At 39.9% G+C, this 15,968-nt stretch overlaps 1 protein-coding gene across 16 annotated transcripts in view; it reads right to left on the minus strand.

The window, feature by feature from the left end:
- Positions 1 to 15,968, minus strand: part of PARD3 (par-3 family cell polarity regulator) — a 649,759-nt gene that overhangs the window by 191,059 nt on the left and 442,732 nt on the right. For 14 of the 16 annotated variants that reach the window (XM_032837827.1, XM_032837836.1, XM_032837840.1 and 11 more), the window contains one exon: positions 8,688 to 8,919. In XM_032837827.1, the coding sequence (XP_032693718.1) occupies positions 8,688 to 8,919 (232 nt within the window). Of the gene's footprint in view, positions 1 to 3,496; positions 3,615 to 8,687; positions 8,920 to 15,968 lie in introns of those variants that run through there. The other 2 variants (XM_032837843.1, XM_032837842.1) reach the window with 1 other exon arrangement.

A 15,968-nucleotide genomic window follows, 5' to 3' on the forward strand; every position in this document is an offset into this window, starting at 1 on the left:
ACCCTTGAACCTCTCCTCTGAATGCCTTGGAAGACTGCTGGGGGTTGAACAGAGGAGGGAAAGGACATGACTTCTAGTGCAGTGTTCAGAAGGTACTCAGTGGAGGCAAGGTGGGAACAGGAAGGGCGGTTGGAGGATTACTGCTGACATCCGGGAGGCGGAGGACGGGGGGTACGGAAAAGTACCAGGGCGTTACAGAATTTATAAACCACGTGGACCTTTGCTTTTGTACATCAATAAACTGGATGTGGAATGTAAGGAAAATGTAAGAGTCAAGGATCACTTGAAGGTTTTGGACCTAACCAACTGAAAAACAAACAAACAAAAAAAACGGAGTTGCCATTATCTAATAAGGGAAGAAATAGGGGTCCCTGGCTGGCTCAGCTGGTTAAGCCTCTGCCTTTGGCTCAGGTCATGATCCCAGGGTCCTGGGATGGAGCCTCACATCGGGCTCCCTGCTCAGCGGGGAGCCTGCTTCCCCCTTAACCCTGCCTCTCCCTGCTTGTGTGTACGTGCGTGCTCTCTCTCAAAAAAATAATTTGAAGAAGAAGAAGGAAACAAAAGAAGAAGAAGGTAGAAGGGAGAAGAAGAGGGAAGCAGTACCCAGCACTGAGCTGGAAGCACATTAAGTGTCGACATTCAAGTCAGTGTGGGAAGAGGACGGAGGACCTACAAATCTAGAGTTGGAAGAAGATGCCCAGGTGGGAGATGTGAATCTGGGAGTCATCTGCCCACCGGCCGTATTTAGAGTCGAGAGGCTGTTTCCCAAGAACAGAAAAACTCTGTGTTACTGAGAAGAGGAAAAGAGAAGAGCACTGAGGACTGAGCTGGGGGAGGGGGAGGGGGAGCTCCACTACCTGAAGGACAGAGCATGGCATGGGACTGAAAAGGGAGATGGAACTGAGAGGCTAGAATGGAAGGCAGAGACCCCGGCGAGGCTGATCTCGAAGAAGCGCAACTGTCAACATGCCAAGTGCTACGGGCCCACCCAGGCGAGCTGAGGGGGCACAGGGAACACCGCCCCGTGAAGAGGTCCCTGGTAACCTGCACGGGAACAGGCTGTAGAGCCCAGGGGCATGAGGTGTCACCAAAGGCAGTTTCAGATAGAACAGGAGAAATGAAGAGGACAAATACTAATTGATCAAAGGGTAAGTGTTGGGATGCGTAGGAGAGAAAACGAGGTCGCAGTTGAAAGGGAAGGGAGGTTAAGACAGACTTTCATCTAAGCTAGAGAAGTAACAGCACAGCGTAGGACAAAGGGAATGATCTGGTGGAGAAGGGCAGGCCTTCCTGACGTGTCCTGGCCCTACCTTCAATCTCATCCATGCTAAAAACAGAGAAGTGGAAAGGTTAACGGGAGACACGGTCATTTCACTAGGATATGAAATTTAATCCAATTTTGGTCTTTTGTCTCTAAATTGGCTATTATTAAACAGGTCAAAAGAAAACCATCCAACACTCAATTATGTAAGCGGTCACTTCGCCAGGGAATTCTTTAAAAGCCTATCTGCAAGAATCAATTACCTTTATGTAATAATTTGTGGCTTGATAAAAATATATTTAGGAATACCAGGTACTTGGATCCAATATATTTAATGTGAAAGATACAGAACCTCTAATGGTAACAAATAAAAACATTCAGAGAGAATATTCCCAATACATGTTGTGGTAAATGTCATTAGCCTGGCCTGTCTTCCAGGACATTTTCCAATGGTGTGATCGTATTTATTTACCCTGTGTTATTAGAGAGTGAATAGTCACTAGCCTTCAATTTTCACATCAATTGCAGAAAAGATTCCATTTTCTACACCGTCTGGAATTGAAATTGACTTAGCATCTCAGAACTGTCAAAAATTTCTTTTACGAAAAGGTTTGCTTTACAGAGACTATAAAGTAGGTGTCATCCTTGACAGGGGCATTCTAGATTCATGCCGCAGGTCTCTGCAAAGGCAGCGTTAAGGAGCGTCAGGAAAGGTCTTAGAAAGGCCTCGCCGTCATGCTTTGTGCCTCCCCTGGCTTCCTCGCAGTCAGCTTCCGCGCTGTAGATGTCAGGGGCTCTCTATTTAAAACTGCTAACAAGAAAGAGAAGAATTCGAAAAGAATATGATTATCAGCTACCCTCGAACTTGCCTTTGCTAACAGGTCAGCCTGACACTTAATTTTCCTGCGTTGAAAACGGGAACCTCATCTCCATTCGAATTAGAAGCAAACGTGAAGTCCTCGGTTGCACAGATTTGAAACTTACTCCGAGGGATCCTCCCCCGCGTGTGTACTCACACAACGGGGCTGGTCTCTGTCCAGCTCACAAAGGAGAAACCTGAAGATCTCTGAAGTCCTTTCTTTTCTGTTAGGAAGTACTGTGCCTATCCTTCATGCAGATGGTCAGACTTTCCCACAGATGTTATCTTTACTGCATTCCCTAAATCAGCAGCAGCTTAGACCGAGTGCCATTTAACGTTACCAGGGTGCAACCGGTCACATTCACCCACAGGGCAATTAGGCCTGAGCTATAAAAATCTACAAGTCCCACTATTTCCGACATCAACAAATAAACAGGCTTATGGGAGCCTCCTTCCTGGGATCCCGGTCAGGGCTGTTGCCTGGCAGGGGCGGGCGGAGTTCCGTTCTCACAGGTGCACAACCCAGCTCCAGGACACCCTTTATGAAATGGTTCTCTGTTTCATCATCGCATTTATTTTCAAGAGTGATACGATTCCAACATTCTTGGGGAATGAAGCTGACTACATGGGAGTCCTGCCGGCAATTCTGACGCATAGAATGGAGAGATGGTGAGTTAAGGCTTCTTCTAAGCAGAAGGCTTCCTCCTAAAGGAAGGACAGGCTGAGACCCACCCGTACATTCAGAGAGTAGTGATTACAACACGTGGTCAGGCAGAATCTTTCCAGAAACACTGTTATAAAAGGGTATGTGCTCTTAACTCCCTGTGGTCTCAGCAAACCTCAGAATTACTATTTGCTAGAGTGGCTCTACTTTTTCCCAGGAAGGACCTGCTGGGTCAGCCACGCCCCCAAGCACAGACATCTCTTTTCCTAACCCCCATCTTTTGTCTGAGCCCTGTAACCTATGAAGGGACTCAACTTTGTTCAAAAGTATCTTGCAAACCTGCAGATTTGGTTACCAAGTGGTGGGTGACAGCCCCACCCCACAGGCCTCCCTGCCACCTGCCTGTGTCCTCAGCCACCGTGTCACACAAACCAAACGGGTACGTTACATCGTCTCGAAAGCAGATTCTAACATCGGACTGATGTGTGCTGATGATTTCTGAATACGCCAGCAGCTAGACTATGGTTTTCCACTATGAAAAAGGGGCTAATAAAAATGATAGGAAAAAACACTTCTCTGCCTTTTCAAGCAGTAATTTAAACCCCCAAGCTCAAAATCAAGATGAAAAAGTTCCAAATTGATTAATATGGAAATTACCAAACCATCGAAACTGCTGATGTCGTAAACAAAATTCGTCAACAGCCACTAAGACTTCATTGAAAGTAAATTTATTGTTTGTTTTAAAAATCAACTGTGCAAATATGTGCTTCTCAAGACCTTTTTGAATCTGGTTTGTTGTTCATCTCTTCTCAGGCTTCAGTTTGGCAAGGCTAAATGAGAAACACGGTACAGACACACAGTTAGTAAGTACAGGTAAGGGAAGCAACAGTCATTCCTGTTTGTTATTCTCTCAAAGCCTAAAGAGTGTAATCCAAGCTACAACATTAAGTCTTAAAATCTGATCATGTTCACTGTGTTCTGAAAACTATCATATTCTAAAAGGGGAAAGATAGCAGTGTATCTGATTTCAACCAAACAAGGTTTCAAACTAAATTACCTATTTCCTCTTACAGAACTAAATAAAACAATGCTGCAGGGACCCAGGTAATCATTTTAAGTGTAATTGGAGGATTCAATTTTAATGGTAATAATGTAACATTACTTTTGCTTTAGCTCTCCATAGTGATAGGTTCTCAGCTGTCACATATGGACAAAAGCACAAAATGAACCCAAGATGCGCACAGTGAGGTCACCTCTAAGAAACCTTCAGTTTGAGAGTGGATACAATTCTACGACATTCAAAAGAGAACCATTCTAGGGGCGCCTGGGTGGCTCAGTGGGTTAAAGCCTCTGCCTTCAGCTCAGGTCATGATCCCAGGGTCCTGGGATCCAGCCCCGCATCAGGCTCTCTGCTCAGCAGGGAGCCCGCTTCCCCCTCTCTCTCTGCCTGCCTCTCTGCCTACTTGTGATCTCTGTCTGTCAAATAAATAAAATCTTAAAAAAAAAAAAAAAAGAGAACCATTCTAATCTTTTAGGCAAAGCAATATCAAATTGTACTTACTCCAGGACTGAAAAGGAGGGCAACACGTAATTTTTTCAACACTTACTACTGGAGACTATTGTCCTAATATAGGGTTTTATTATCGTATTGATTATTTCAGTTTGAAGACAGACACCAGGCAAAAGTATGTTACTGAATAATGCTATTGCTTTCCTTCAAACATGAACGCATTTAAAACATTAAATAATAGATCTCTCTCCTTCTAAAGGACAGATTTAGTTCCTTCCCTCTTTAGGGACAATTCCATACAACTGCAGAATTCTCAAAAATATTTTGGAGTATTAAATGTGAATAGGCAAGCATCTGAGAATCAAACATAAACAAAGACTCAAAATTCCAGACCCTCCCTCTGTTCTGCACTTTGCACAAAGAATGATTACATTTACAAGTCATGTTTACCTATTTAGCAAGCGCACTCTGGTTTCTTAGCTACAAAGCCATTTTAATTAAGGCAATAGGAGTTCCTTATGTGCAAAAGAAGATGTAGTATATACAATGAGAATTTCATACAAACATGAAACACTTTACATTTGTTATTTGATTTCTTATAGATTAAGACAGCTTTTGCACTTCATATACTCCATAATTTATAAACAGAGAAGTGATTCATAGGACTCAACGCAATTTCTCCTAGAGCTATTTATCAATAATTAAATCATCTTTGTGACTACCATTCAATGTGTGAAACAGAAAACCATGTCCTCTGACTATACCAATAAATAAAAATACTTATGCAAGGTGCCATGGTTTCCTCTGGTGCCCTTTTAAAAACAGGGTCGGGGGCACCTGGGTGGCTCAGTGGGTTAAAGCCTCTGCCTTCGGCTCAGGTCATGATCCCAGGGTCCTGGGATTGAGCCCCACATCAGGCTCTCTGCTCCTTGGGGAGCCTGCTTTCTCCTCTCTCTCTCTGCCTGCCTCTCTGCCTACTTGTGATCTCTGTCTGTCAAATAAATAAATAAAATCTTTAAAAACAAAATAAAACAAAAAACAGGGTCCATATGAACTGAACCCCAAATCACAATCTATAGGGGTAGGAAGAGAGTGTATGTGTTTTGTGGGGAGCTGTGGAGGGAGATGGTGGGAGGGAGAGCTTGTGAGCCTGTTTTTAAAGGAAAACTTATTATTACCTCCTTGAGTGACTAAATAGAAAAAGCTCATGTGCCCAGAAAGCTAGACCAATATCTAATGCCCGGACCCTTAGCTTTATCTTTCTGTTACCTGAAACAAAACACAGAAACAAAATCATAAAAACACACGCACAAATGCACACGCTTGCACACAGACACACACACATCCTTGGTTCGTACTTCAGGTCTCCGTTGGGCAGCCTCATTCGAACTCCTTACAAACTGATCTAAGAATGTATATGCACATACACATTTTGATTAAGCTATTTAAAAGCAACACTGCTAAGGAAATCACATGTTCTTCTCCATAAGAACACAAATAGAAGGGAAGAGATGAATTTTAAAATCGGACTATATTCCCTACATTATAAAAAAGAAAAGAAAAGAAAAGAAAACATAAAAGAAGCAACCTGAGACTGGACTGGTCTCAAACAGTGAGATTCAGAATGCGAGGTAGTTACGAAATGTTTTGAAAAATCTAACAACACTTTAATAAGAGTCTTCTCCAATATGAAGAACATAAAATAATGGTGTGAAGGAAGGATTAAGAGCCAAGAGTCAATCAGACAAAAAGTGTATTTTATGTTTAATAAATTATTCTCAGATCGTTTTCAAGGAGAAGTGCTTGGTAAGCTTCGACAATTTCCCAAAGGGCTGAGCCAGGGGTCTGCACCCAGATGGAAGACAGCCACACTCAAGAAAACTAGACAAGATACCGAGACTCTGCTGAAGAGAGATTTACATTCTTCACTTGGTGACATGTCGTTCTCCTAGGGGAAGCAGCTCTGTTTTGTGGAACTCAGACACTTCCATGGTCTAAGCTCTCCCAACACGGCTCATACTCATCCAGCAGCACATGTTTGAAAGGTAGAGCTGGCGAGAGCTGTGTTTGCCCACCCTCATAATATGTCTGCCCACCCTCGTAACATGTCCGCACGTGCTGATGAGAGAGGGGTAAATAACCTCAAAAGCAGAGATCTTGGTAAAATACGATAAAATATCAGGAACTGGTAAATTTTGAGTACTGTTTTTGATTTTATAAAATGGACTTAATTTTTATAATGGCCATGTTTAACAATCGTTGGGTTACATGTCTAAACATGGAGCAACCTGCTCTCAGAAGCCAACGTAGGCTAATTCTAGCAAACCACTGATGCTATATTCCCAAAAAAGTGTGAACGTCAGTGATTTTCTTTAATAGCTATTCTCAAACACTGGGAGAATACAAGCTCATTTTTTAGGGGGAAAAAAAAAAACACACACAGAACCTTTGGCCCCTACACCTAAACATGGAAGTTAGTTTTCAAAAACACGCAGGCCTTTGAAATTAGAATTTTCACAAAGCTGGCTTTCACTAAAAGATGCAGATATAATCTATAGAATCTGTCTAGAGAAAACATCATGTGGTATTTTACAGAACTTTTAGCAACAAGGTGCTTGCCGGGTTACAATTTGGCATCCCTCTGAAACATACATGTTCCCGTGGACCCCACACTGTCCACTCTTCTGACCCCCAAAGGAACAACTCTACCATAAATCCTCTCTTATTCTGGAGCTGTAAATTACAGAAAAAAATTTATAAGGAAAATAATTTATAACATATTTTATAAAAAAACACACCAGAACGTTGCTTATTTTTTTTTTAGTCCATGAGAAGGAGAGAGCACTGTATCTGCCAGATAAAAGTTGGCCGACAAAGGGGGAAAACTAACAGCCCGTTGACTTTCAATGTGACTCCAGGAGGGCACCTGGACACAAGACTGTACTACCGGTTGAATGTGTTAAGTCTAGGGAAGATATCCTCCCATCTCGTATTCTCTAATTTAAAGAAGACAGCAGTACATAGTCCTTAAATTTTAACTGATGGGCAAAGGCCTTACGTCATGTGTAACCAAGTGCCAGCTTATGCACTGCCCATCTACATAGACAGAGAGAAAAGCCTCTGGCTAACACAGAAACTGAAATAAAGTGGACATTAGGGAAGTTTCATCCCATAGGTGTTCCTGGACACGGCATATAATGAAGAAAGGCGAAATCGACTGAAAAAAGCATTTGGGAGTATATAAACAAGAAAAACTCTAATGTCAAACTAGGAAAATCCCAATGCTCTAAAGCATCAGAGATGGAAATCCCTTCATATTTAAATGAAAGCTAATGCCGCTAATAGACCAGGCTTTGTTTTATCTAGGTCTATAGTATACTTCTTCTGTGCACTCAACTTATTCAGATATGTACAGAGCACATCTGTTGCACTGTGTGGCCTGTCGGCTGTGCCCCGAGTCCTCAACTTTGCAGGCCTGACATATCTTTAACTCTCTGAGTTATTGAGGTCAACCTGAGGATCATAAATCAAGAAATTCCATGAAAATAAAAACGCTTGTTCATATTTTGCAATTTAAAAAAAGTTAAAAGGAAGGGATTCCTAATACAGGGTAACTACGTTTTGAAGAGTCAAGTGACTATGCTGTATGTTTTCAATTTGAAACCATGATCTTGATATGTTTAGGGGTTTAATTTATGGAACAATCGAGCAATCTTTATATTTAACATTAAATGCCTGAATATTATAAATCACCTAAGATGAACATTTATGGGAGAGTTTCAGTGCAACTTCTGAACAACTTGTCACTTTTACTGTGGAGCAATGATTTGTAAAAAACGATATGCTAAGTAATCCTGGAGTATAATTTAGGGACACAAAAACAACTGTCAGGAAACAGCCAGAGACTACATTTAATGAAATCTTTACAGACTGAAGTAATAAGTATTAAATTAATCAACACAGCTTAATTGAAGCTCTGTAACATTTTTTATTAGACTTGTTATTAATGAACCTTTAAATGCTACCACTAACTTGAGCTCTATGTTAAATTTAAATAATGAACCATTGTTCACACACACAAAAGAACAAACACCGCTTTAATAGCCCTTTGTCTCCACGGGGCTTTTACTCTATGCACAGCTAACATGAAGACATGTCCTTCCTTCCTCTCACCGTTATTTACATGGTTGGCAAGAAAACATCTTTAAGGCTGCTACAACGGTCTGAAATAACTCAAGTGAAATCCTTGAGAAATTACAAGTGCAACGGCGAAGACTGAAAATTAGAAAACATTTCTGGTTGAACTCAAAGATAGTGTTTTCAAGTCTGCGCTCCTGGAATTCTGGATTAAGTATGTCTAGGGATGATCTGCTCTGGGTCGGTAAAGACTTACCTGAACATGTCTCCCAAGCCCTTCAGCATTCCCTTCTTGGCTTTCATTTTGTCCTTCTCCTTGTCTCGGTCTTTCTTTTTGTCTTTGCCAGCTTTATCCTTTCTCCTATCCATCTTATCGCCTTTCTCTTGGTTTCCATTCATGTGTCTCTCCAGAGAATGTGAAGGCTGATCACTGGCTGTGGATACAGACTCTCTCCCTGATCTTGAACTTTCTTCTGTGTCTTCTTCCACTTGGAAGGGAAACAAACAAAAACAGATGAGGAATACAATGAACCAAAAGAACAAAGTGAAAGAGGCTAAAATCTGCACCTGCGGATTTTGCTTTCCTACATTTTCTACTGTTGTTTGACCCTGCTATCAATGTGCATTGCAATGTTAATTTAGTTTTTGTTTTTTTTAAGTTTTTCCTTTTTTAGTAATCTTTACACCCAACCTGGGGCTTGAACTCACGACCCTGAGATCAAGAGTCCCATGCTCCTCCGACTGAGCCTTCCAGGCACCCCTGTGCTATTTACTTTTGAGGAGAATGAGAACTGAACATGTGGTATGGATGACTACTAAGCACATGGGTATTCCTACGTGAAGATCATGTGCCAACGGTAAGAGATAAGCAGCTTCCTGGCCAGATGTTGATTCCTTCACTAGGGTAATATCCTCTTTGATACAGCTATGCATGGCTGGCGGGGATTAGTAGGCACTTATCACACAGCGTGGATCCCTAAGGCTCCCGTGTACTGTATTTGCAAAATGCAAAGAAAACAAGCAGCCCTTCCCTCTGGTGCTTCCTTTCCTCGCAGGTAAGGATAACGTAGATCTCCTCTGGCCCCTCATTAATTTGTGAGACTACACCGTTCACTAGTAAGCACACCAACACCAGCACAAGGACTTCTTTCTTCAGGCTCCCAAATATGTCCATTTGTGATTTCTGCAGACAGAAGACTGGATCTTCACAGTCTCTGTTACTTTTCCTCATGCTGTCATTGCATAAAGCCAACATCATAAGCAAATGCTACTGTATCTTCTAATCCTAAATAATTCTGCATGTCCATCTACACCATGACAATGAAACAAAGATGGATAAAACCACGAAAATGTGTAAATCAATAACCTCACACTCCCTTGAAGTCTGCAGATAAAAGATCTACTTAGTGATAACAATATCCTATTCTTTGAACCAACACTCAGCAAGCATATGGTCCAAGGGCACTTCAATACCTCAAACTTTTTGATTTGAAAGAATGACAAGTAACTAGAATAGGTTTCCACCTACCAAAAGAATTGGAACAATTTCTATATTAAGTAAGAAACAATACATATACATATTAAGAGCCACTCTCATAAATCTTTTTTGAGATTGGTTGCCTAAGATTTTCTTCCAAATAGACTAAGAATTACTGGGGCTTCAGATTTTCCCTTGACTTCTGAGGTCATTTTATTCTCCTGCATCAACAAATAAAGTAGGAATCAATGTTTTTGAGCTCCTTCTAACACAGAACCAAATAGAACAGTTAAGCCTCTTCCCAATATTTCACAAAGAACTGACCTCTAAGTCAAGTTAATATATCTTCAAGTGAAAGTCAGTCTTGCCTCTCCACCACCAAGGGACACTTGAGTTAGTAATACACAATATCAAAGTATAATAGGGCCAGTTAAAACAATCTCAGTCTCTTAGTGTTCTGCTAGTAAACCTTCCCAAATCTGAGGAAAACATTATCAGTAATGGCATGACCACTCCAAAGTAATACAGTTAAAAAAAAAATGCCAGCTACTTAGCATGATACCAAAATAAAGTGTACAATTCCTTTTGTTGACACATTTGGTTAAAAACATGAGCCAACGTATTTCTCACGCCAACAGGTCATGCTTTCATACAGCTCAAGAATAAAAGCACCACAGTTTCTAAATCTGGAAGGTACTTCAGGGGTCATTCAGACCAACATCTCCCATTTCTTGCTGAGGAAACAGAAAAGTTTGAAGGCAGCGTACTCCCAGGCTAGGACTCTTTCTAGAATTATGTCCCATATGATTGTACTTCAGCAAGACCTTCATGCATTTCTTTCATCAACTCTGTTTGTGATTGCTCAATTCCATGCTTCACACAACACACACTGAGGTAATCTATCACCCAGTCATTACACAATCTGCCCAGAAGATAATTCCAGCGGTCAGCACTGTATTTCAGAAACCTACTGTCAATCCTGTGTATTCATTTAATGCCGTGACTTGTGGCTCATATTGATGAAATCACTCAAGAAGCCAGATCAAAAATGTATACGAAACTCTAGGACTGGATAGCAACCAGTGACTTTAATGACTTAGAAAGGTCTGCCTCCCTCTGCACCTCCCTCTGATCTAATTGTGAACCACTCCTCTGCTCCAAAGGACGTAGTAGATTTTAAAATTTTGCTTTTTTTCCTCTCATTCTTTTGTGGTCTACACGGAGCAGTGAAAGAATATCCTGGTCAGGGGTGCCTGGGTGACCTGGGTTAAGCCTCTGCCTTCGGTTCAGGTCATGGTCCCAGGGTCCTTGGATAGAGCCCTACATTGGGCTCTCTGTTCAGCGGGGAGCCTGCTTCCTCCTCTCTCTCTGCCTGCCTCTCTGCCTACTTGTGATGTCTCCCTGATAAATAAATAAATAAATAATCTAAAAAAAAAAAAAAAAAGAAAAAGAAAAAAAGAATATCCTGGTCAACTAGCCCAAAGACGTGCCAAGTATAATGTAGCCTTTTTACAAGTGAGTCTCTCAGGAGAATATAAATATTGCTTTAGCGGGTCTGAAGCGCCTGTCTGACCCTGTAAACATGCCTGTTCTCCACCAGGTCACCAACTGCTGTCTCAACCCTTTGGGGAACAGGTGTGGCCTCAACTTTGAGATAATCATGCAAATAGTTACACAGCAATCAGAGGTTCTCGGGAACTGTAAAACCTAGGTGTATTGGTCCACTCAAGATAGCTAAATGGATGCTAGCCAGTCTTCTTAAATTCCCAACATGCAAGCCTCCCTTTACCCATCCTTCCATAACTCTTGGTACAAACTTTTATTACTGCACTCCCCATGTGGTATGACTACATGTCTGCCTCCCATTCTCTAAACTTCTAAAATGAGGAGTGCCAGGCAGACGCAGACAGCAGAGGAAGGACTGTGGCTAAGCCTGACGCATGACTTTATCCCAACCAACCAAACTCTCCTCTAAACTCCGGGTATCCCCGTTCCTCGAGGTTCAGAATAATACCTACTTTCCTCTAACCAAGAGTGACAAAACTAGCCACACCCCAACTACAACATCCGGAAGGCTCACTGTACTTGGTTTCGCTCCCTCATCAGTTGCTGGTACCTTTTCATGTGATTATTGTTAGTGCTACACGTGTTGTCTAATGGATTTTAGAGCCCTCTCCAATATCTGAAACTATAAACAAAAAAATGAGCTCAATAAATGTAAGTGACTTAGTCTTCCACAGCAACCATTATCATAAATCATGAATGGAAGTATCAGTAGCAGTTCTGCTAGTTTTCTGCCTAATAGTTTTGGCAGAAGTACAAGGGGCATATGTCTGCTCCTGGCTCAGTAACAGAATAAAGGCAGCGCCTTCACAACTGACTATATGCTGAAGTCAGATCTGTTGCCAGTTCTTTTCATGCTCACAATAATTTTCTGGTGTATGTAATACAACTTATTTTCTAAATTGGGTGAAACAGAGAAAATTAGTATTAAATTATTTATTAACTTCGGGTTTTGTAACCTCATTTTATAAAATCAAAAATCCTAGCTCCGTTTCCTGCCCCAAGCAAGTGGACTGTTTTAAAATGATACTTGCACATTTGAGAATTCTTTATGCTTATTCGGAACATTCTAATTTAGATAATACATTATCACAGAAACTCTTCTGGGGGTGTACTGATTTAAGTGATCCCTTTGAATGCCAACTAATTAAAAATATTTAGCAATATGTGGCTTCATATGTACAAACATAAGATGTTCTTTTAGAGTATCATAGTATATATACTTTGAACTCTAAAAACATTTGATAGGAAAAAAAAGTAAGGATCTCTCACTTGACCCTGTCCCCATGCAGAATTATGGTGGTTATCAAAAGCTTAAATAAATGGGTTACAGATGTATAATTGTTTTAAATATGTATATTCAAGGTCACTGATAATACTAGTCAGATTATTTTTTAAAGTTTTACAACCAATCTTTGTACACTTAATACCACCTTTATAATAAGGTACATAAAATACTTTTATTCCCTCAAACTTAAAAAAAATACAAAAAAATTCACATAAACAATTTTTCAAGTAAGAAAAGTACTAGTAGTATATTAGCAGTAAATGGTTTGATCGATTGTGTTCCCGACATAAATTACAATGCAAGAACTAATCATAAACTTACACTTAGATGATCTATTTAAATGCTAAGTTTTACATTTTTTCTCCTTAATTCTGCTCATCTTGACACATTATTTGATTTCCTTTTGCTGATAGCCTACACAAAGAAAGATGATTACCTCCTTCCAAACAAATAGAAATTTCTATTTTTGACTAACACTTCTGACTATTTTAACCTGCTCTATGCACTGAACTTTCCCACATGATTACCTAGGAAGGCAGATACTTTTAAGTTTCTCTTTCTGAAGAAGGTTTAACGTGAAGCTGCTCATTTCTCTTTAATGCAGCACCGTCATTCTGCAATTAAAACATACCTAATTACCATGTTTTCAACAGATGCAAATGCAGCTCAATTAAAATTCTAGTCCATGCTACAAATTAAGCTACTTAAATCTGCAAGGTATCATGTTAGGACTGGGTCACCAAGAAGTTCAGAAAAGATTGGGCACTTATATGTTAATGATTATGGAGGAAATGACGTTAAGTTTCAACTGAAAAAGTTCTGCAGCTCCTGACATAAATACTTCTATCTAGTTATCACAAACATTTTCCAATCAAAAATGGACTCTAAACCACATGGACCTGAGATTATTTTCTTCCCCATTGTTACTGTTGATACTGTTAATGATTTCTGTTGGTTGCTTATCCACAATCCATTTTCCCCTTTCTTCTTCTTAATGGGACTCTGACCGTGTTCAGGAATGCAGTCTAGCTCCAACACGTTAATTCAGCATTCGACCAACCTATGGGTGCCTGCCCCTCGATTTACTATTTCCAGTATTACTAGTCTGAAAATGGCCCCATCAACCTGCATAGAAACACTCCATGCTTGGGGAGTTACCTCACTCACTTTCCTCTGTTGGGTATGGACAAGAAAGCAGAAGGCCTCTGAGGTCTGTGATTACCCTTTGGATAAGCTGAATTGTGGATAATGGAGCCGAAAGGGCAGGAAGATGGGGATCTTTGGTAACCCTGCTAGGCTATGAACCCAATGGTCTCTGAAGCTGGCCAACTCCAGAGCTCAGCTACGAAAAACAGTGCATTTCCTTACAGTTCTAGTTGCTCTGAGTTGGATTTTCTATTAAATGCAGCTGAAAGCATCCTAATAGGTACATTGTGTAAATCAAACTTTAGAGTAGCTATGGAAGATACATAGTCTATCCCAAGTGTAAGAGTTAGCAGTTAAATGTAATTCTGGGTAGTGGTGACAACTTTGCTAGAATTAAATGATTTGTTCACACTGGCTACTAGAGTTAAATGAATTGTTCAGTAGGTATAAAGAGGGAAACACAAAATGAGAATGATAGTATTACTTCTTAATCACCAGTAAACAAGTCCTTTCCTTTGAGGGCACAGCTCAAAGAAGCATCATTATTTCTTGAGTGAATAACAGAATGAACAAATAGTCAATCACATGGAAAACTATCCTTTACTGTTCCCTACTTATGAAGGACTACCCTAGGTATCAGAAATACCTAATGAGGGAACCACACATTCTTGAGTAATTTACAATTTATTTTAAAAGACAAAGAATTAAATGGAATAATTGTACAGAGGATGACTAAGTCTTTGGAATTTATCTTCTTAAAACTTAAAATGAGTAAGTTCAAACGAGACATGAGTAATTGGAAAATTTCACCAGACTTAGCAAATCCACTGACCCCTACCAATTTCTACTGATTAATCTTAGGTTAAAAAAAAAAAGTGATAAAAATTAATGAAGACTAGATTCCCGGGCACTGCAAAGTCCTATGCAGGATTCAAGAACTTTGGGGATATAAATATTCTTTTTGTTTCTTATTTTAGTAGAATATTTTGACTTTGAAAAGGAAGAAAGATGTGGAAAATGAACAGCTAGTGATACAGATGGTGTCGAATAACAGGATCTGCTTTTCTGGACCCTGACTTTTAACATTAGAATGATGAGCTCTTGGCAATGGAAAATTTAGCTTTTTCAAAATGCTAAAAAAAAAAAAAAAAAAAAAAAAATGACAAAGCTGCCACCAAACATGAAACATGAAGAATTAAGAAGCTTTTACCCTAAAATGTGAGGTGAGAATAATAACTGATATGATGAAGAACCAAGAGTCTGACTATGAAAAGAAAGACAGGAAGATTTCAGGTGACATTTGCCATGTGCTATCACAGAAGTGGTTTCAGCAACTGGAGGACAGGTCAAGTAGATGATTCCAAAAACACTCTAAAGTATGTTTAGTTCATTTAAAAAAAACAATATCAATAACTGTTTATGTTGAAGGTAGACAAAAACAATTAAGATCACTCTTCCAAAGAACTGAAGACTTATCACCAAAACTCATTTTTCGTTTCAACTTTATATTCTAGCATCGCCCCAAATTAAACAGGTAAAAGGCTCCTGAAGATGCTGGTAGAATGTCATCTCCATTATCCTTCCCTTCCCAAGAGAATGCTACAGATCAAGTAAGTACAATGAGGGTCATACCCTCAATTTTCTGAACCCTTGCATTTTAACTTTCGGCATCTAATTGATTTTTACATTCAAATGATGGTCTACAATGGATACTACTTCCTGTCCATGGGGACAATGTAGTGAAGTTGAAAGTGTTCCTTTCAAGAGACAGAATGGGTTAGTTACACAACCAAAATGGTGGCACTCATAACTCTACTGTTGGAACTTCACTAAAAATTTTACTTTTAATCATGGCATGAGCGTGGTGTTGAATCTATGTTCTAACACTACACAGAATATGATTTATAGTGTCAAGGAAAGAGATTCCAGGTCACTGTTCTGACTCTTTTAAGTGAAAAAAATACAAAAACAAAAATAAATAACAACACAACCATGTGCAAATGTGATAAAGTAGTGAATAGCTAGCAATGCTCTATTTTGCTATTTATTGAGAAATCAAAATC

Source organism: Lontra canadensis, unplaced genomic scaffold (genome assembly GCF_010015895.1).
Source record: "Lontra canadensis isolate GAN:19392208 unplaced genomic scaffold, GSC_riverotter_1.0 scaffold100, whole genome shotgun sequence".
In the NCBI taxonomy this organism is placed as follows: domain Eukaryota; kingdom Metazoa; phylum Chordata; class Mammalia; order Carnivora; family Mustelidae; genus Lontra; species Lontra canadensis.